Source organism: Coregonus clupeaformis, chromosome 15 (assembly GCF_020615455.1).
Source record: "Coregonus clupeaformis isolate EN_2021a chromosome 15, ASM2061545v1, whole genome shotgun sequence".
In the NCBI taxonomy this organism is placed as follows: Eukaryota; Metazoa; Chordata; class Actinopteri; order Salmoniformes; family Salmonidae; genus Coregonus; species Coregonus clupeaformis.
In genome coordinates, this window is record NC_059206.1 from 18,251,487 (window position 1) to 18,274,516 (window position 23,030).

Below are 23,030 nucleotides of genomic sequence, written 5' to 3' on the forward strand. Positions count from 1 at the left end.
AATTTGTTTGCGTTGAAATGACATTTTAGTCATTTTAGCAGACGCTCTTATCCAGAGCGACTTACAGTTAGTGAATACATATTTTTTTTTATACTGGCCCCCCGTGGGAATCGAACCCACAACCCTGGCGTTGCAAACACCATGCTCTATCAACTGAGCTACATCCCTGCCGGCCATTCCCTCCCCTACCCTGGACAACGCTGGGCCAATTGTGCGCCGCCCATGAGTCTCCCGGTCGCGGCCGGCGGCGACAGAGCCTGGATTCGAACCAGGATCTCTAGTGGCACAGTTAGCACTGCGATGCAGTGCCTTAGACCACTGCGCCACTCAGGAGTGTCTATAGGAATTGATAACACTGGGCACAGGGATATTTGGCTTGAATAAAATTAAAAGAGTGTCCAGGAATAGAATGAAGGAATAAGAAAAGGAAATAAGGAAAAAAGTATACTGTTAGGACGTCGCTGATCTACGGAAGCCCTCAAATAAGGCGATCATTAAGATGGGCCGCAAATCCTAGGAAAGTCACTAGGTTGACTTTCGGGTCAGTTCTGGGAACTGTGTGATTGTAGAATACACATTCAATTGCATGTTACCTCTCGGAATATAGTTGACGAGGTATATGTCCGATGTAGCCTCTCGTTGAATATCTGCAACTCAAGGTAGCAGAAATTTAGGAAGGAATATAATGGAAAAAAGGAGCGACGTAAGCATGCTTTAGAGTATTGTATGAACGGATGCATTCTTGTTTGATTATGTGTGTGTGTGTGAGACAAAGAGAGCCTATGCGTGTGTGTACATGGGGAGGTCTCTGCTGTGTTCCAGCTGTGTGTCGACTCATGCTATGATAAGATTTTATGTTAGAGATATATACATATATATGTTTTGGTTGAGAACAGGGGTTTTAGTTTTTTGTAAGGAAATATGTTAATTACGGTTAAAACCTTATAAGTCTCCATTTGAGAGAACGTTTCCAGAATTGTTCTAAATATATGAGCCCCCGGGAGAACGTTACGGTTAAAACCTTATGAGTCTCCATTTGAGAGAACGTTTCCAGAATTGTTAAAAAACTATGAGCCCCCCGGGAGGACGTTATGATTGTATAGAGATGATTTGTAATGGATAAGAAAATAACTATAAATCTGCAGATTAGAATAAGTGAAGATAAGAAACTTCTAAGTAGGATTTGTGTTCTATGTTTTGTGTTGGTTTGTGTGTTTTGTTCAGTGTTCCTGTTTGTCTGTGTTAGAAAGAACGGAGGGACAGCTGGTCTGTCTACTGTTTGACTTAGAGAAAAGTTGCTTGCGGGAGCTCCTCTCACCATGAAATCGCACTGGTGAATGAGCTGCGCATGTGTGGGATTTTAGGAATTTAGAGTTGCGTGGAGTGAGTGTGCCACTCCCCTGCCTGCTCTGAGCTGCTGGGAGACGCAGACTTAGAGTTGAAAAAGAAGGAGGGGGACTTTGAATACACACAAGTAAAGTATTCTGTTTGTTAAGTGGCTGTTGCTTAATTATGAAACTATTTGATTGAGATCCATTGAATTTATAAATAAGAGTTATGTTGACGGATAAAAATAAAAAAATAAAAAAAATAAAAAAAATATTATTGCGCTATTTATAATATTCCTGAGTTAAGCTGTTTGCTTATTTCTTAGCGCGAATGTGAACATAGGTATGTCTAAAAGGGTATTGTATGGTTGAAATAACCCAGTGAGTGCATAAAAGACTAAATTCTTGTCTGTTTCTTTTGTTCTTCTGTGATGTGAGAAACGAGAAGGAGGAGACAGAGAGAGAGGAGGTGCTGACCAGTGCGTCACGCGACAGCGTGTGCTGCCCCGGATCCAGTCCAATTAAGGCCAGTACTGTTCTATCCACAAACTTACTTTCCCTTACAGAATATAATAGATACATTGTGTATGCATAGAATATTTCATGTTGTGACCATTTAGCAGGGACTTGGCAACAGACTGATCAATTGATGTAATTGAGAATTGCACATTAGGTTTTTTTTGTGCATGAGTTGTTTTGATTAGAGTTGTGTTGGAAATCCAGCACTGAGATTATTCTGTAAAATTAAGGTGATTGGTTGCTTATTAAGCAATTGGTTTGTGGGTGCTGTGGTGTTGCTGGATTACAGGTCTTTCTTTTTTGATTGCTCTGAAGTTGACTAGTTTCCTTTACTTTTCCTGATCGGATGTGGTAAGATTGCCACTAATCAATAACTTGGTAGAATAAAAAAAATAAAAAATAAAAAATAAAAAATATATATATATATATATACAGTGGGGAAAAAAAGTATTTAGTCAGCCACCAATTGTGCAAGTTCTCCCACTTAAAAAGATGAGAGAGGCCTGTAATTTTCATCATAGGTACACGTCAACTATGACAGACAAAATGAGAAAAAAAAATCCAGAAAATCACATTGTAGGAATTTTTATGCATTTATTTGCAAATTATGGTGGAAAATAAGTATTTGGTCAATAACAAAAGTTTCTCAATACTTTGTTATATACCCTTTGTTGGCAATGACACAGGTCAAACGTTTTTTGTAAATCTTCACAAGGTTTTCACACACTGTTGCTGGTATTTTGGCCCATTCCTCCATGCAGATCTCCTCTAGAGCAGTGATGTTTTGGGGCTGTCGCTGGGCAACACAGACTTTCAACTCCCTCCAAAGATTTTCTATGGGGTTGAGATCTGGAGACTGGCTAGGCCACTCCAGGACCTTGAAATGCTTCTTACGAAGCCACTCCTTCGTTGCCCGGGCGGTGTGTTTGGGATCATTGTCATGCTGAAAGACCCAGCCACGTTTCATCTTCAATGCCCTTGCTGATGGAAGGAGGTTTTCACTCAAAATCTCACGATACATGGCCCCATTCATTCTTTCCTTTACACGGATCAGTCGTCCTGGTCCCTTTGCAGAAAAACAGCCCCAAAGCATGATGTTTCCACCCCCATGCTTCACAGTAGGTATGGTGTTCTTTGGATGCAACTCAGCATTCTTTGTCCTCCAAACACGACGAGTTGAGTTTTTACCAAAAAGTTCTATTTTGGTTTCATCTGACCATATGACACTCTCCCAATCCTCTTCTGGATCATCGAAATGCACTCTAGCAAACTTCAGACGGGCCTGGACATGTACTGGCTTAAGCAGGGGGACACGTCTTGCACTGCAGGATTTGAGTCCCTGGCGGCGTAGTGTGTTACTGATGGTAGGCTTTGTTACTTTGGTCCCAGCTCTCTGCAGGTCATTCACTAGGTCCCCCCGTGTGGTTCTGGGATTTTTGCTCACCGTTCTTGTGATCATTTTGACCCCACGGGGTGAGATCTTGCGTGGAGCCCCAGATCGAGAGAGATTATCAGTGGTCTTGTATGTCTTCCATTTCCTAATAATTGCTCCCACAGTTGATTTCTTCAAACCAAGCTGCTTACCTATTGCAGATTCAGTCTTCCCAGCCTGGTGCAGGTCTACAATTTTGTTTCTGGTGTCCTTTGACAGCTCTTTGGTCTTGGCCATAGTGGAGTTTGGAGTGTGACTGTTTGAGGTTGTGGACAGGTGTCTTTTATTCTGATAACAAGTTCAAACAGGTGCCATTAATACAGGTAACGAGTGGAGGACAGAGGAGCCTCTTAAAGAAGAAGTTACAGGTATGTGAGAGCCAGAAATCCTGCTTGTTTGTAGGTGACCAAATACTTATTTTCCACCATAATTTGCAAATAAATTCATAAAAAATCCTACAATGTGATTTTCAGGATTTTTTTTCCTCATTTTGTCTGTCATAGTTGACGTGTACCTATGATGAAAATTACAGGCCTCTCTCATCTTTTTAAGTGGGAGAACTTGCACAATTGGTGGCTGACTAAATACTTTTTTCCCCACTGTATATATATATATATATATATATATATATATATATAATAATTTATAATAATTAATTAAAATAATAATAATAATTAAGAAATTAATAATTATAAAAAATAAAAAATAATGGGGAGGGAATGATAAGCTACATAACTTAAAGTTTTTTGGGTTTACTAATTAATTGGTTTAAAATAATAATAATAATAATAAAATAATTCACAATAAAGGAATATAAAAGAGTTGTTACAATGGGGAAAAAGGACATCAAAACTATGAAAGTAATTACTCCTGTTGATGTAGTACAAAATAGTAATCCTCTAGTTAAAGGTATTGCAAGGTTATCTGGAAAATGGAATAAATGTTGGCCTGACATTGAACAACCATGGCCAGTGGAAGGGACTCTTAACCCAGACGTCATCAAGATAATGCAAGTGTTTGTGTCGACGTACAGTGGGGTAAAAAAGTATTTAGTCAGCCACCAATTGTGCAAGTTCTCCCACTTAAAAAGATGAGAGAGGCCTGTAGGATTTTGTATGAATTTATTTGCAAATTATGGTGGAAAATAAGTATTTGGTCAATAACAAAAGTTTCTCAATACTTTGTTATATACCCTTTGTTGGCAATGACACAGGTCAAACGTTTTCTGTAAGTCTTTACAAGGTTTTCACACACCTGGTATTTTGGCCCATTCCTCCATGCAGATCTCCTCTAGAGCAGTGATTTTGGGCCAAAATCACTGTCCGTGTCGCTGGGCAACACGGACTTTCAACTCCCTCCAAAGATTTTCTATGGGGTTGAGATCTGGAGACTGGCTAGGCCACTCCAGGACCTTGAAATGCTTCTTACGAAGCCACTCCTTCGTTGCCCGGGCGGTGTGTTAGGGATCATTGTCATGCTGAAAGACCCAGCCACGTTTCATCTTCAATGCCCTTGCTGATGGAAGGAGGTTTTCACTCAAAATCTCACGATACATGGCCCCATTCATTCTTTCCTTTATACGGATCAGTCGTCCTGGTCCCTTTGCAGAAAAACAGCCCCAAAGCATGATGTTTCCACCCCCATGCTTCACAGTAGGTATGGTGTTCTTTGGATGCAACTCAGCATTCTTTGTCCTCCAAACACGACTGAGTTGAGTTTTTACCAAAAAGTTATATTTTGGTTTCATCTGACCATATGACATTCTCCCAATCCTCTTCTGGATCATCCAAATGCACTCTAGCAAACTTCAGACGGGCCTGGACATGCACTGGCTTAAGCAGGGGGACACGTCTGGCACTGCAGGATTTGAGTCCCTGGCGGCGTAGTGTGTTACTGATGGTAGGCTTTGTTACTTTGGTCCCAGCTCTCTGCAGGTCATTCACTAGGTCCCCCCGTGTGGTTCTGGGATTTTTGCTCACCGTTCTTGTGATCATTTTGACCCCACGGGGTGAGATCTTGCGTGGAGCCCCAGATCGAGGGAGATTATCAGTGGTCTTGTATGTCTTCCATTTCCTAATAATTGCTCCCACAGTTGATTTCTTCAAACCAAGCTGCTTACTTATTGCAGATTCAGTCTTCCCAGCCTGGTGCAGGTCTACAATTTTGTTTCTGGTGTCCTTTGACAGCTCTTTGGTCTTGGCCATAGTGGAGTTTGGAGTGTGACTGTTTGAGGTTGTGGACAGGTGTCTTTTATACTGATAACAAGTTCAAACAGGTGCCATTAATACAGGTAACGAGTGGAGGACAGAGGAGCCTCTTAAAGAAGAAGCTACAGGTCTGTGAGAGCCAGAAATCTTGCTTGTTTGTAGGTGACCAAATACTTATTTTCCACCATAATTTGCAAATAAATTCATAAAAAATCCTACAATGTGATTTTCTGGAATTTTTTCTCCTCAATTTGTCTGTCATAGTTGACGTGTACCTATGATGAAAATTACAGGCCTCTCTCATCTTTTTAAGTGGGAGAACTTGAACAATTGGTGGCTGACTAAATACTTTTTTCCCCCACTGTATGTTACATAGGATAAATACCATGTTTGAACAAAGGACTGGGAGAATAATCATTTTTAGATTGGGTTAGTTGTTCTCCGGATTTCTGCAGAAATCTGTAAATTGACGCTGGAACCTTTGATATAATAAACCTTTATAATCAGGTACAGTGTCAGCAGATTTCTTGTCTACACAGCATATCAGCATCGTTGTCTCGACACCACACGTTCCTTAAACGGAAGCAAAGGGAACGAAACAGGGATAAACATACCTGAATTTGTCCAATAGAAACTCACGTTTGCAACTTTTGGACTAATGATTACACCCTAGATCAGCTAGATGCAGGCAAGTGTGTGCAAGGCAGTATTGAATGTGTCACTGTCTGTCACCTTGACTACTCAAACATTTTTCTCGACCTGTGCACCTACGTTGTAAACTTTCATTCATAGGCTAGGTTGTAGCAACCTCATGATGGGTATAGGGAAAATGTGAGTATCATGTAGTAGCCTAAATCTATCGAAGTTACATTGAGCTGGGTGAATGGAATATGAATGACAGTCATCCAATATGCTGTAATAGAAATAAGACCATGCTCATTTAAAAATAAATTGTCCTCCCTCATCTTAAACGTCACCAACCGCCAGTGGTGTAAAGTACTCAAGTAAAAATACTTTAAAGTAGTACTTAAGTAGTTTTTTGGGGTATCTGTACTTTATCTTACTATTTATATATATTTGCCTACTTTTACTTCACTACATTCCTATTGAAAATAATGTACTTTTTATCCATACATTTTCCCTGACACCCAAAAGTATTAGTTACATTTTGACAGGAAAATGGTCAAATTCACACACTTATCAAGAGAACATCCCTTGTCATCCCTACTGCCTCTGATCTGGCGGACTGACTAAACACAAATGCTTCATTTGTACATTTTGTCTGAGTGTTGGAGTGTGGCCCTGCTATCGGTCAATAAAAAAAACTAGAATATTGTGCAGTCTGGTTTGCTTAATATAATTTGAAATGATTTATACTTTTACAAATTACATTTACAGTTTAGTCATTTAGCAGATGCTCTTATCCAGAGCGACTTACAGTTAGTGAGTGCATACATTTTACTTTTACTTTTGATACTTAAATACATTTTAGCAATTCCATTTACTTTTGATACTTAAGTATATTTAAAACCAAATACTTTTAGACTTTTACTCAAGTAGTATTTTACTGGGTGACTTTCACTTTTACTTGAGTCATTTTCTATTAAGGTATCTTTACTTTTACTCAAGTATGACAATTGAGTACTTTTCCCACCATTGTTTAAAACAGTTACAGAGTTTAATGGCTGTGATAGCAGAAAACTGAGGATGGATCAACAACATTGAAGTTACTCCACAATACTAACCTAAATAAGAGTGAAAAGAAGGAAGCCTGTACAGAATACAAATATTTGTAGTCGATCACCAAACATTTCTGTAAAAAACAACAACGATAAAGCCTTGCGTTCCAATTGTTTTCATTCGTTTCGCGCTGTTGGCGGTAGGTGCACGTGATTCAGCAGCCATAGCGCTGGGAAGGTAAAGTGTTCACATTTTGAACCGTTTCATGTGTCTGAAGTTAGAACTCCATATACCGGGCAGTCCCAGAGTGTAAATCAAGTGCACCTACAGGCCTACCGATGGCCAATCAGATAGCTCAGATCACGGTGTCTGCACAGTTCTATATCGTGGAGCTCCGCCCCATAGGGGAGCTCTGCTCCTATTGGTTTACCCACTGCCCTAAGGCAGCATAAGCCTGAGACAAAATTATGCACACACCTGCAGCCAATAGGAGTACAGGTGTCCCTATAAGAGGGGATGCCTCCCCTCAATCAGCCTCCCTTTATCTTCAGCGACTGGACTAGACTGAACAAGCCACGAAGAGACGAAAAGAAGACTCAGGACGAAGAAAACGGCGTCGATTTTCCAGATCATCTACGTCGTCCTTACAATGAGCACACCTGGAGATTTTCCACCCCCAAAAGCTCTTTTCAGAGCTCAATGCCAATGCTCCTCCATGGCGGCTGTAGACTCCCACGACATGTGTTTCGTGTGTTTGGGTTCTCAGCACGCCAAGGAGGGCATCAGCAATCCCCCTAATTGCGCCTCCTGCGCCCTCCTTTCTTTAAAGGAGAGGAACAGCGCTGGGCGTTTTTCAGGGAGGATATTCCTCTAGAGGACGTGCTGTCGGTGCTAGCCTCTGCTTCAGAGGCATCATCGGATTGCGCCGACTCAGGAGATGACAGAGATTATGGGGAGGAGGCGGATATTCCGATGGAACAATCCGACGCTCTGACCCATACGTTCAAGCCCCCCTTTCCCTTGGAGAGTGAGAGGGCTTGCAGTTCCCTAGGCGATGACGACACAGGCTCTGAGAGATCAGAAGCCTTGTCCTTCGCTGCAGCCTCTCTGAGGTCGGATTTTCCCGGACTCATTGAGAGGGCTGCCAGACGTTTGGAAATAGCGCTGCCCCCTATTCCCTCCGCACCGGAGGTGGATTTAATGGAGGGCGGCCCCTATTCCCGGCCAAGGAGAGCGGCAGAGCCACTGGCTCCAGCAATGCCTTCATTGGCTAAATACATCAAGGGCTCATGGGAGGCACCTCTGGCGGCGCGTTCGCCGGCTAGATCGTACCTCCCATTCACCAGAGTGGAGGGAAGATACCAGGGCCTTACGAAGGGAATCCCCAGGTTAGAGAGCGCCATGGCTGCGTATCTCGTACCGGGTTCGAGTCCCTGGCCCTCTTCCAAGAAGGCCACCTTGCCGACACAGAAGGACCGTCTCACAGCGCAGCTGTTAGAGAAGTCCTTTACGTTGGGAGCCCAAGCTGTAGCAGCAGCTAATAACATTGCCCTCCTAGCGGCCGCTCTGTCCCATTTAACCACGGGTAAGACCGAGCTGGACACGGAGGAGGTGGAGGAGGCGTCCAGAATTTCTGGTGGCCGGAATACTACGGTTACGTGTTTAACCAACGTATCGGCGCCCCCGTTTCTCTCAGAACGCGCTAATGTTTCCTCTCCCTTTCATGGGAGGCCCGCCTTGGGCTGTTCCACCACCTCAGTGCTGGGGAACAGCGGCGGCAAGGGCCGTCGAGGAATACAGGTCCTTCCTACTGAATGTACCACAGCTTCGCGCTCGCCCGCTTTCTCTGCATTGCTGGCAGTGGCGGCGAAGCTGTACCCTCTCACGCTGGCTAGACCAGACGTTGCAGAAGGGTTATGCCATCCAATTCCATCGGACCCCGCCCCCATTCAGGGGAGTGGTGGAGACGGTGATGAAAACGCCCGAAAAAGTGGCCGCTCTGGTTTCAGAGATTACGGAACTTTTGGCGAAGGAGGCGGTCACAGTAGTTCCCCAGGAGCAAAGGAACAGAGGGCTATATTCGCCCTACTTCCTGGTGCCCAAAATGACGGTGGGAATGAGGCCGATATTGGATTTACGCATTCTCAACGAGAGCGTAACCAAACGGCCCTTCAGAATGCTCACGACAAAACGTCTACTGGAATGTCTCCAGAAAGGAGAATTTTGTACAAGCATAGACCTAAAGGACGCGTACTTTCATGTGTCGGTGCAGCCGTGTCACAGAAGTTTCTGCGATTCGCCTTTCAAGGGGTGGCGTACGAATACACGAGGATGCCATTCGGGTACGCCCTGGCACCTCGCACGTTTTCCAAGTGTGTAGAGGCGGCATTGGAACCGTTGTGTCGTCAGGGAATAAGGCTACTAGCCTACCTACACGACCTACTGGTTCTCGCCCCGTCAGCAAAGCTGGCGTTCACTCACACGACACAGACAGTGATTCATCTCACACGTCTGGGGTTCGCTGTGAATTGGAAAAAGAGCGCCCCCTGGCCCAGTCATCAGATTGTCTACCTGGGGTTACAGCTAGACACTGTAATGATGAGACCCTCGAAGGGTAGCCTTGTTGCTAGTCCTGAGAAAGTGTCGTCCGAATCACACGCGCTGTCGGTCATGTCACTCTTGGGTCTCATGTCGTCAGCCCATTCCGTGGTTCCGCTGGGACTCCTGCGCATGCGCAGGATGCAGCGATGGTTCGCCCAACTAAGACTAGACCCAGTGCGTCAACATCATCGGTTGGTGGTGGTTCCCCTCTCGCTCAGTGCAGATCTGAACTATTGGAGAGACCCGCGCGTTCTCACGCATGGAGTCCCGATAGGCAAAGTGTCCTCCTACATTCCAGTGTTTACAGATGCCTCTCTGACTGGATGGGGAGGAACATGTCAGACCCAAGCGATAGGAGTTGTGTGGCCTCTTTGGAGTCGCCACATCAACCTCTTGGAGTTGGGGAAACGGTTCGACTGGTTCTGACCCACTTCGCGTCTACCCTTCGGGGTCGCGATGTGTTGGTCTGGTCAGACAACCGGACCACAGTAGCTCACATAAATCGCCAGGGAGGAGTCAGGTCTCCTGCTCTCCACCGGGCGGCAGAGGAATTGTGGCTGTGTGCTCACGAGCACCTTCGCTCATTGAGAGCAGCACACATTCCGGGCTACTTGAACGTAGGAGCAGACCTCATGTCGCAAGGGGGTCCTCGTGACAACGAGTGGCGTCTGCATCCGGACATTGTTCTCCAAATTTGGGAACAGTTCGGGAGAGCTGAGGTGGATTTATTCGCGTCACGCGTGAACGCGCAATGTCCCCTATGGTTCTCTCTGAGGGAACAGGACAAACCGCCACTGGGAAGAGACGCATTTGCGCACCACCCGTGGCCGAGAGTTCTTCTGTATGCATTCCCTCTGCTGTCCTGCATTCTCCCACTGTTAGCCAGGGTGAGATCAGGAGGGCTGTCAATAATATTGATAGCCCCCGATCGCCCAGGGGCTCCATGGTTTGCGGAGATGAGTCAGATGTTGATTGCGCCACCTTGGCCAATTCCACATCGACGGGACGCGTTGTCTCAGGCGGGGGGCTCGATAGGGCAATTGCCCATAATCGGCCAACCACTGAAGGCTTGGCTCCTGAGAGGGACAGGCTAGAGCGCCGTGGGTTATCTGATTCAGTAATCAGGACCATACAGGGTTCACGTGCCAGTTCCACTTCCAGGGTGTATGCCAGTAAATGGAACGTTTTTTCACGGTGGTGTGTCACAGAGAATGTAGACCCCATGAGCTGTCAGGTTGAGAGTGTTCTCTCTTTCCTGCAGTTTATGTTTGATAAGCAGCGATCGCCCGCCACCATTAAGGTGTTTGCAGCGGCGATTTCAGCTTGTCACAAGGGGTTTGGCAGAGACAATGTCTTCTGTTACGTCCTAACCCGGCATTTGTGCCGAAGGTTATTAAGAGCTCATATAGATCACAGACCGTGGAGCTGTGGGCTTTTTCTCCCCCTCCTCATGGGGAGAGGAGTGAGGAAAGGCTCCATCGCCTGTGCCCAGTGCGCGATTTGGCGTGTTACGTTGAGCGCACAGCAGCGATTAGGTCATCGCCTCAGCTGTTTGTGTGTCACGGTGCGGCTGCACTAGGTAGACCACTTTCAAAACAGCGCTTGTCTCATTGGCTTTGCAAAGGCATTGAGACAGCTTATGAGGCAGCGGGGCGACAATTGCCTCAGGGTATAAGAGCTCACTCCACTCGTGGAGTAGCGGCTTCTACTGCCCTTTTCAGAGGAACAGGGGTAGAGGATATATGTGCAGCGGCGTCATGGTTGTCACAGTCTCCATTTATCAGTTTCTATCTCTTGGATATGTCTTCTAACTCTTTGGCTCAGTCTGTACTCGGTGTGGCTGAGGGGAGGACTTGAGCTAGGAGAGAGGAATGCAGGACTGAGGAGACAGGTCTCTTTCAGGTCCGCTACTGATAGAAGGACATATTTTGGCATGACTCCTGACTGACATGTTCAGTACAGTAGAGGGCATGTATTGATCTGCCCACCAGTGAATAACTGGGTTGAGGCGGAATGATGAGGGATAATAGTAGTAACCTTGGTTATGGTACTATTAGACCGGTCATGACAATTTTGACGGAATGTGACGTCATCTATCTGCTTGTTCAGATTAGTATGAATCATGTTCTGGGATCTGCCCACTAATCTCCGGGGTTCCATTGATTGAGTGAGGCGGCCTACCGTGTACACAATGTAGAGTGACACTTTGTGTCATTCCATTAGTGGTCGGTATTATTGTGACAGGATATTGAGGTACCATCTATCTGCTAGTACAGATTAGCAGAGGTGTGGACTCGAGTCATGTGACTTGGACTCGAGTCAGACTCGAGTCATGAATTTGATGACTTCAGACTCGACTCGACAAAATGTACAAAGACTTGCAACTCGACTTGGACTTTAACATCAATGACTCGTGACTTGACTTGGACTTGCGCCTTATGACTCGAGAAGACTTGCTATGAGGACTTGTAATGACTTGCAAAGGCTTGCTAGGAGGACTTGAAATGACTCGAAACTAAAATGTAGGACTTTGGACTCGACTTGAGACTTGATGGCTTTGACTTTTGACTCGACTTGGGACTTGCCTCATCTTTGACTCGACTTGACTCGGGACTCGAGGGCAAAGACTTGAGACTTACTTGTGACTTGCATAACAATGACTTTGTCCCACCTCTGCAGATTAGTATGGCCCGTATTCTGGTGATCTGCCCACTAGTCATTGGTGTTGCCATAGGACTAGGTGGGGTGGGTTTTTAACCGATGACGCAGTATATTGTGACACTTGTATTGTCATACAGTGGTTGCAGTACTGCGGGACTTGGTTGCAGCCATTGTTAGGCCTGACCTTTTCGTTTCGATGGGAAGTGTTGGGCTCGGCAGGGAGTACATTTTGGAGCGTTGCGCTCCGCCTTAAACCAATAGGAGCAGAGCTCCCCTATGGGGCGGAGCTCTACGATATAGAACGATAGTTACCGGAGTGTAACTCCAGTTCTATGAGTGGAGCGGAGCCCCATAGGACTTAAGGCCCTGCCGACCCTCTCTAGTCTCGCTGAAGATAAATATATCGGGAGGCTGATTGAGGGGAGGCTCCCCTCTTATAGGGACACCTGTACTCCTATTGGCTGCAGGTGTGTGCATAATTTTGTCTCAGGCTGATGCAGTGGGTAAACCAATAGGAGCAGAGCTCCCCTATGGGGCTCCGCTCCACTCATAGAACTGGAGTTACACTCCGGTAACTATCGTTTCCTCAAGTCATAGGCTGTAAAAAGAAGACTCGAGCACACAGCAAAGTTAATACTGTGAGATTTCAACACTTTTAAAACCATGACTAGAGAGAGACTCAATCAATACAGCAAAGAGCTGCTGTTTTTATAAGTATGTTCATGTTAACGTTGTTATTCAGTACTGTCAACACTTTGTTCAACACTTTTACTAGCGATAAAATACGGATTTTCCATGCTTCCACTCGCTACAAACAGCACTGCAGCTGCAATGAATGAGTATAGCAAAGTGTTTCGATAAGCTTGCGTTGCTATTATTAGCGGTTTATGTCTTTTTTTGTATCAAGGAATATTTCACTTTTTGGTCATAGGAGTAACAACATGAATTGGTGCATGAGGCAGAAATAATGCCGTGCGACTTGAGTTTCGCCATCAGTTGGAAGACTGTCCCCTTTTCTCAGCAGAGGATGGGAGAGTGGAGGGATGGTGAGTTGGGGAGTTCCCTCCCATCAGATGCAGACTATCATTCCAGTAAAATAAAAATAAACACATTATTATGCTCACTCAGCTGTACCTCACAACTAATACAACAAATGATCTATTACCAGTGTGACCATATACCAAACATTTTGAAATTTCTAAATTGTCTGAGAAGAACATAATTGGCATGGCAATTAAAGCATAGTGATAATGTATTGGGCTTGTAACCTACTACACAAACCTCATTGCTACAGAACTGTTTTGAATAGATTCATGTTGCATAGGCTTATGTTTTTTAAGTCGTTTTTTTTTCTGAGCGGTAGATCTCAGCTTTCTTTTGGACTCAGAAAGTGATCTTGACTCAGAAAAGGTTGGTGACCAATGGACTAGGGAGTTTTTTTAGGATACAAATAAACGGAATAGAGCTAAGGAAAGGCAAAATCCTACAGGAAAACCTGGTTCAGTCTGCTTTCCAATAGGCACTGGGAGACAAATTCACCTTTCAGCAGGACAATTACCTAAAACACAAGGCCAAATATATACTGTAGTTGCTTACCAATATGATATTGAATGTTCCTGAGTGACCTAGTTAAAGTTTGGACTTAAATCGGCTTGAAAATCTATGGCAAGACTTGAAAATGGCTGTCTAGCAATGATTAACAGCCAATTTGACAGAGCTTGAATAATTTTTTAAAGAATAATGAGCATATATTGCACAATCCAGGTGTGCAAAGCTCTTACCCAGAAAGACTCACAGCTGCAATCACTTCCAAAGGTGATTCTAACATGTATTGACTCTGGGGTGTGAATACTTATGTATTTATGAGATATTTATGTATTTCATTTTCAATACATTTACTAACATTTCTAAAAACATGTTTTCACTTTGTCATTATGGGGTATTGTGTGTAGATGGGTGATATATATATTTTTTAAATCCATTTTGAATTCAGGCTGTAACACAACAAAATGTGGAATAAGTCAAGGGGTATGAATAATTTCTAATGGCATTGCACATGATATCATCTGAGTTACGTAATGTCTGGCCAACTATGGGCGCAAGTTATTCTGACAGTAAAACTAGAAACCATGTTCTTCAGGAATATAGAACAGGGCCACGGGTCACAGTATAAACAGAGATAAATATTATAGAGGCGGGTGGTGGCACCTTAATTGGGGAGGACAGGTTCATAGTAATTGAATGAATGGAATGGTATTGACACATCAAACACATAGTTTCCTTGTGTTTGATACCATTCGATTCAATTCATTCCAGTCATTATTATGAGCCGTCATCCCCTCACCAGCCTCCTGTCCTTGAAAGGTATTTATCTTGTGTAGACAACAATCGATAGCAAGGCAAGGAAGCCTAATGGGTGCAGAAAAAGTTCCAACTAAATTCAATGGAAATTAATAATACATGTGACATCAGCATTCAGCTACTATTTTGTTCCATCTCTGGAGTTACAGGTGTAAATCTTAGGTGTGAACGTGAAGCGTAAACCCTGAGTGCTGTGTCAGGTGTAAATCCTGTCTCAGTTGAGTCTTACCTCCTCCTCGTAAAGTGCCATGCCCCGGGCTGAGCCTCCTGTTCCTGCCTTCTTCACCTGGGGGAGGGGGGAGAAAAGAGGGAGAGTTGGGGTGAGATCACTTATATCAAGATTATTAACAGTTGTATCCACAATGCAAAGGTTATGACTGTAAGTCGCTTTGGATAAAAGCGTCTGCTAAATGGCATATTATTATTATTATTATTATTAATAACTGTCTCCAGACCTGCATGCGTGCCCTCATAGACACACACTGTTGTAGTTCTTACCTGGACCACCCTCTCCAGACACACACTGTAGTTCTTCTTCTGGTTGGCTTTGAGTTTCTTCAGAGCAACACGTGTCTCTCCGATGAACTCATTGTGTCCAAACTTGTCCATATCACTCACTGACAGCCTGGAAGCAGGAAGAGGAGTTTATTCTCTTTTTACATCGTTTTTTTATCATCGCAGAACAGTTTTTATTCTCTTTGTTCCCTTTAGCCCGGGGAAATCCAACTGATGTAAATGGAGAGCCACTGAACTAAACTAGGCCAATATCAACGTAAACGTTTTCATTTAATTTCAAATGGAATAATTTCCTAATAATTTCAGATGACCCAGTGGGTCACACATACAGTGCATTCGGAAATTATTCAGACCCCTTGACTTTTTCCACATTTTGTTACGTTACAGCCTTATTCTAAAATTGATTACATTGTTTTTTCCCCTCATCAATCTACACACAATACCCCATAATGACAAAGCGAAAACAGGGTTTTAGAATTTTAGCAAATGTATTAAAGCAGAAATACCTTATTTACATAAGTATTCAGACCCTTTGCTATGAGACTCGAAATTGAGCTCAGGTGCATCCTGTTTCCATTGATCATCCTTGAGATGTTTCTACAACTTGATTGGAGTCCACCTGTGGTAAATTCAATTGATTGGACATGATTTGGAAAGGCACACACCTGTCTATATAAGGTCCCACAGTTGACAGTGCATGTCAGAGCAAAAACTAAGCCATGAGGTCGAAGGAATTGTCCGTAAAGCTCTGAGACAGGATTGTGTCAAGGCACAGATCTGGGGAAGGGTACCAAAACATTTCTGCAGTATTGAAGGTCCCCAAGAACCCAGTGGCCTCCATCATTCTTAAATGGAAGAAGTTTGGAACCACCAAGACTCTTCCTAGAGCTGGCTGCCCGGCCAAACTGAGCAATCGGGAGAGAAGGGCCTTGGTCAGGGAGGTGACCAAGAACCCGATGGTCACTCTGACAGAGCTCCAGAGTTCCTCTGTGGAGATGGGAGAACCTTCCAGAAGGACAACCATCTCCGCAGCACTCCACCAATCAGGCCTTTATGGTAGAGTGGCCAGACGGAAGCAACTCCTTAGTAAAAGGCACATGACACAGCCCGCTTGGAGTTTGCCAAAAGGCACCTAAAGGACTCTCAGACCATGAGAAGCAAGATACTCTGGTTTGATGAAACCAAGATTGAACTCTTTGGCCTGAACGCCAGCGTCACATCTGGAGGAAACCTGGCACCATCCCTACGGTGAAGCATGGTGGTGGCAGCATCATGCTGTGGGGATGTTTTTCAGTGGCAGGGACTGGGAGACTAGTCAGGATCGAGGGAAAGATGAAGGGAGCAAAGTACAGAGAGATCCTTGATGAAAGCCTGCTCCAGAGCGCTCAGAACCTCAGACTGGGGCGAAGGTTCACCTTCCAACAGGACATCGAACCTAAGCACACAGCCAAGACAACGCAGGAGTGGCTTCGGGACTAGTCTCTGAATGTCCTTGAGTGGCCCAGCCAGAGCCCGGACTTGAACCCGATCTAACATCTCTGGAGAGACCTGAAAATAGCTGTGCAGTGACACTCCCCATCCAACCTGACAGAGCTTGAGAGGATCTGCAGAGAAGAATGGGAGAAACTCCCCAAATACAGGTGTGCCAAGCTTGTAAAGTCATACCCAAGAAGACTCGAGGTTGTACTCGCTTCAACAAAGTACTGAGTAAAGGGTCTGAATACTTATGTAAATGTGAAATATTTCAGTTTTTTATTTTTAATACATTTGCAAAAATTTATAAAAACCAGTTTTTGCTTTTTCATTATGGGGTATTGCGTGTAAATTGATGAGGGAAAAAAAAACTATTTAATCAATTTTAGAATAAGGCTGTAACGTAACAAAACATTTTAAAAGTCAAGGGGTCTGAATGCCCTGTATACTGTATACTGTATACAGTTGTGTTATGTGGTGTGGTCGAGCCTGCCTGTATTTACCGTAGTGTTTTGCGCTGCATGTCGTCATCAGTGATACCATGGTACACGAGAGTCTCATTCCACACTGGGTTCAGAGTGCCCTTCAGGGTCTTAGTACGCAGCTTGTTAGACTGTGTGGATGGGGGGAAACGGGGACAGGGAGAGATGGGGGAACAGAGGGGAAGAAATAGAGCAGAAGACAGGGAGACAGATGGAGAGAGAGAGAGGGAAAGATTTTTGTTACTTTCACATAGTGCAACACTTATTAGACTGGCTAACAGTTAGACTGGGGAGAGAAGATTAATAGATATACATGATTATAGATATACAAGTCTGTGTCAACAGGCAACAGAAACAGGCCTACTACAAGCAGAAGTATTGAAGTTACCTTACTGGCTCCAGGTAAGAGGTGCAGTTTGACGTAGGGGTCTGCTAATCCATTAGAGTCCATCGGCTTTAGGCCCTGAGAGAGAGAGAGAGAGAGAGAGAGAGGGCAGGAGATGAGAGAGAATATCAACCTAAAGATGAACCATTCAAGCATGTCACTGAAGCTAGCAGTGTACAGTATGTGTGTATACCTTGGCTTTGACTATGTTGCAGTGCAGAGCATTGTTCTCCTGTTCATAATGCAGAGTGAACTCCAGTAACCCCAGGGTGGCTGATGCGGATAGAACAAAATAACGTCATACTCAGATTGGTTACTACAACCAACACAGAGTGAGAGAGACAGACAGAGAGAGAGAGACAGAGAGAGAGACAGAGAGAGAGAGACAGAGAGAGAGAGACAGAGAGAGAGACAGATAGAGAGAGAGAGAGATAATAACAGAACAACAGAGAGGAAGTGTGTGTGTGCATTAGAATATGTGTATCATACGGTTGGTCTACAATGTCCCTTCTTGGGGACCATATTTCCCAGCGGGCTAATAAAGATTGATGGTTACTGTATGCACACAGTATGTAGAGGGTCGTGTTTAGTAACAAGGTAGAGGAAGTAATCAAGTGTTTGAAATCAATAAAAATGAATATTTGTCCCGTGTAGCTCAGTTGGTAGAGCATGGCGCTTGCAACGCCAGGGTTGTGGTTTCGATTCCCACGGGGGGCCAGTATGAAAAAAAATAATGTATGCACTAACTGTAAGTCGCTCTGGATAAGAGTGTCTGCTAAATGACTAAAATGTAAAATGTAAATGTTATATAAGGACACAAGCACACTTACTGGATTCATCAGAGTCATATTCGTTGTCGTCGTCGTCCTCGACAGGAACGGGGGCTGGGCGTGGTGCCGGGGTGGGTTTGGGGGCAGGAGTGGGTTTCTCCTCCCTGACTGGAGTTGGCGCTCTATCCTCCCTCTGGTGAGGGTGTCTGCTCTCCTCTGGTGCAGGGGCTGAGGTAGGGAAATACAGGTATTTAGACAGTCTCAGTCTCAAAGTAGAAGGAATTATGCAATTGAGCGGTTGGTGGCAATGGGTAGGTAAACAACATCAAAGCAGTTATTTCTTATCCATTAACTGCTTTCAGGGTGGGTAAGGAAAAACATGTAATTTTGTAATTTGGGTGAGCTGTCCCTTCAATGGTACCCTGTGGTGTGACCGTGTCAACTGGAGCTGGTGTGTTCTCTCTTCCCCTGGCTGTGGGAGGTCTGGAGCCTAACTTCGACTGTCTCTCCATCTTCACCACCTCTTCCTCCACAGCAACACCCCCTAGTGTCTGAGCAGAGCTATAGCCCTCTGGGTCCTGTTGCTCTGAGCTGGAGTATGGGGGTTCATCAGTGGGCTCTGAGATGAGACAGAGAGAGGAAGATGACATTTTGAAATGTTCATGTCTTCGATACCCAACATCTAACATACAGTACCAGTCAAAAGTTTGGACACACCTACTCATTCAAGGGTTTTTCTTTATTTGTAAAACATTTTACATTGTAGAATAATAGTGAAGACATCAAAACTATGAAATAACACATATGGAATCATTTAGTAGTAACCAAACAAGTGTTAAACAAATCAAAATATATTATATATTTGAGATTCTTCAAATAGCTGCCCTTTGCCTTGATGACAGCTTTGCACACTCTTGGCATTCTCTCAACCAGCTTCACCTGGAATGCTTTCATAACCGTCTTGAAGGAGTTCCCACATATGCTGAGCAGTTATTGGCTGTTTTCCCTTCACTCCGCCGTCCGACTCATCCCAAACCATCTCAATTGGGTTGAGGTCGGTGGATTGTGGAGGCCAGGTCATCTGATGCAGCCCTCCATCACTCTCCTTCTTGGTAAAATAGCCCTTACACAGCCTGGAGGTGTGTTGGGTCATTGTCCTGTTGAAAAACAAATGATAGTCCCACTAAGCCCAAACCAGATGGGATGGTGTATTGCTGCAGAATGCTGTGGTAGCCATGCTGGTTAAGTGTGCCTTGAATTCTAAATAAATCACAGACAGTGTCACCAACCAGGTATTTTCTTCTTATTGGTGTCCTTTAGTAGTGGTTTCTTTGCATCAATTCGACCATGAAGGCCTGATTCACACAGTCCCCTCTGAACAGTTGATGTTGAGATGTGTCTGTGACTTGAACACTGTGAAGCATTTATTTGGGCTGCAATTTCTGAGGCTGGTAACTCTAATTAACTTATCTTCTGCAGCAGAGGTAACTCTGGGTCTTCCATTCCTGTGGCGGTCTTCATGAGAGCCAGTTTCATCATAGCGCTTAATGGTTTTTGCGACTGCACTTGAAGAAACGTTCAAAGTTCTTGAAATGTTCCGTATTGACTGACCTTCATGTCTTAAAGTAATGATGGACTGTCATTTCTCATTTCTTATTTGAGCTGTTCTTGCCATAATATGGACTTGGTCTTTTACCAAATAGGGCTATCTTCTGTATACCCCCTCTACCTTGTCACAACACAACTAATTGGCTCAAACACATTAAGAAGGAAATAAATTCCACAAATTAACTTTTAAGAAGGCACACCTGTTAATTGAGATGCATTCCAGGTGACTACCTCATGAAGCTGGTTGAGAGAATGCCAAGAGTGTGCAAAGCTGTCATCAAGGCAAAGGGTGGCTATTTGAAGAATCTCAAATATATGTTTAACACTTTTTTGGTTACTACATGATTCCATATGTGTTATTTCATAGTTTTGATGTCTTCACTATTATTCTACAATGTAGAAAATAGTAAAAATAAAGAAAAACCCTTGAATTAGTAGGTGTGTCCAAACTTTTGACTGGTAGTGTATATACTAAAAGCTTTTGCTTGTACCTCTCATACATGTCCAACTAGTCGTGAAATCTTAATGCTTGTTTCCACTGCTCACCTTGGTTCTTTGTGTTGGAGTAGCAGTTATCCTGCTGCTCCTGTTTCTCTGTGCAGTCCTGGGCACCAGGGTCTGGCTGGTAGCTGGGCTGGGTCTGGGTACGGGCAAAGGGCTGGGTACTGGGCTGGTGATGGGTAGGGGTCTGGGTACGGGGGCTCTCTCTACCCGTCCCTCTGGGCCTGGAGATGGGCAGGGGAGCAGGGAGGACATGCTGGGGTTGGCCCTTAAAGAACCACGCTCCAGAACGCTTCAACATCTAGATATGGAGAGACAGAGAGACAGAGAGAGAGAGGGGGGGGGAGAGAGAGAGATGTAGAAAGAGAGAGAGGGAGAGAGAGACAGAGAAAGAGAAAATTAGATGGAGAGAGCGAGATTGAGATCGACAGAGGGGGGGGTAATGCTTAGCAGATGAGTTATCTCACATTGGACTGACAGGTAGGGACATTTAATTAAAGGTTCCCTGGGGGAGAGGTTTCACCGAACACAGGGTCAGCACTAAACAATACTGTGTAACGGGGTGACTAAGCAAACCCCAAAAATAAAGTGTGAGTGTGATTAAGTCTGAACCAGCTGAACCCTTCTCTCCCCCTTCCCTTTCCTCCTTTCTCTATCTCCCCCCTTCTCTCTCCACCCTACATTTTCATTGTGAATGGAAACAAGCAAACACAATTTTCTCATTATTTATTATGAAAGAGTATTTGTTGAGTATATATTAAAACTACTATTATTTGGTCCTCAACCTATAATTTCTCTATCTTTCCACCCCTCCTTTCCTTTCTCCATCTCTCTCTATCGCCCTCCTCTCTCACCTCTTGGTGTTCGCTGCAGATCCTACAGACCCAAACAGGACATGACGACCGGCTGTTGTTCTGAATCCCACACTTACTGCACATATGCTGCAAGCAAAAACACACACATACACATAATTGTACAATTATTTTTATGATACACTCTTAGAAAAAAAGGTGCTACAGTGGGGAGAACAAGTATTTGATACACTGCCGATTTTGCAGGTTTTCCTACTTACAAAACATGTAGAGGTCTGTCAAAAAAAAAATCCAGAAAATCACATTGTATGATTTTTAAGTAATTAATTTGCATTTTATTGCATGACATAAGTATTTGATCACCTACCAACCAGTAAGAATTCCGGCTCTCACAGACCTGTTAGTTTTTCTTTAAGAAGCCCTCCTGTTCTCCACTCATTACCTGTATTAACTGCACCTGTTTGAACTCGTTACCTGTATAAAAGACACCTGTCCACACACTCAATCAAACAGACTCCAACCTCTCCACAATGGCCAAGACCAGAGAGCTGTGTAAGGACATCAGGGATAAAATTGTAGACCTGCACAAGGCTGGGATGGGCTACAGGACAATAGGCAAGCAGCTTGGTGAGAAGGCAACAACTGTTGGTGCAATTATTAGAAAATGGAAGAAGTTCAAGATGACGGTCAATCACCCTTGGTCTGGGGCTCCATGCAAGATCTCACCTCGTGGGGCATCAATGAGCATGAGGAAGGTGAGGGATCAGCCCAGAACTACACGACAGGACCTGGTCAATGACCTGAAGAGAGCTGGGACTACATTCTCAAAGAAAACCATTAGTAACACACTACGCCGTCATGGATTAAAATCCTGCAGCGCACGCAAGGTCCCCCTGCTCAAGCCAGCGCATGTCCAGGCCCGTCTGAAGTTTGCCAATGACCATCTGGATGATCCAGAGGAGGAATGGGAGAAGGTCATGTGGTCTGATGAGACAAAAATATAGCTTTTTGGTCTAAACTCCACTCGCCGTGTTTGGAGGAAGAAGAAGGATGAGTACAACCCCAAGAACACCATCCCAACCGTGAAGCATGGAGGTGGAAACATCATTCTTTGGGGATGCTTTTCTGCAAAGGGGACAGGACGACTGCACCGTATTGAGGGGAAGATGGATGGGGCCATGTATCGCGAGATCTTGGCCAACAACCTCCTTCCCTCAGTAAGAGCATGGAAGATGGGTCGTGGCTGGGTCTTACAGCGTGTCAACGACCCGAAACACACAGCCAGGGCAACTAAGGAGTGGCTCCGTAAGAAGCATCTCGAGGTCCTGGAGTGGCCTAGCCAGTCTCCAGACCTGAACCCAATAGAAAATCTTTGGAGGGAGCTGAAAGTCCGTATTGCCCAGCGACAGCCCCGAAACCTGAAGGATCTGGAGAAGGTCTGTATGGAGGAGTAGGCCAAAATCCTGCTGCAGTGTGTGCAAACCTGGTCAAGACCTACAGGAAACGTATGATCTCTGTAATTGCAAACAAAGGTTTCTGTACCAAATATTAAGTTCTGCTTTTCTGATGTATCAAATACTTATGTCATTCAATAAAATGCAAATTAATTACTTAAAAATCATACAATGTGATTTTCTGGATTTTTGTTTTAGATTCCGTCTCTCACAGTTGAAGTGTACCTATGATAAAAATTA

General features: G+C 44.4%; 1 protein-coding gene across 1 annotated transcript in view; it reads right to left on the bottom strand.

The window, feature by feature from the left end:
• Window positions 1-23,030, bottom strand: part of LOC121582241 (rabphilin-3A-like) — a 54,201-nt gene that overhangs the window by 7,399 nt on the left and 23,772 nt on the right. Inside the window, exons 4-12 of the mRNA XM_041897914.1 lie at window positions 21,379-21,465; window positions 20,570-20,825; window positions 18,837-19,034; window positions 18,476-18,643; window positions 17,839-17,918; window positions 17,649-17,723; window positions 17,282-17,391; window positions 15,288-15,414; window positions 15,019-15,075 (exon numbers count right to left, since the gene is read on the bottom strand). Coding sequence (XP_041753848.1) covers window positions 15,019-15,075; window positions 15,288-15,414; window positions 17,282-17,391; window positions 17,649-17,723; window positions 17,839-17,918; window positions 18,476-18,643; window positions 18,837-19,034; window positions 20,570-20,825; window positions 21,379-21,465 — 1,158 coding nt within the window. The remainder of the gene's footprint in view (window positions 1-15,018; window positions 15,076-15,287; window positions 15,415-17,281; window positions 17,392-17,648; window positions 17,724-17,838; window positions 17,919-18,475; window positions 18,644-18,836; window positions 19,035-20,569; window positions 20,826-21,378; window positions 21,466-23,030) is intronic.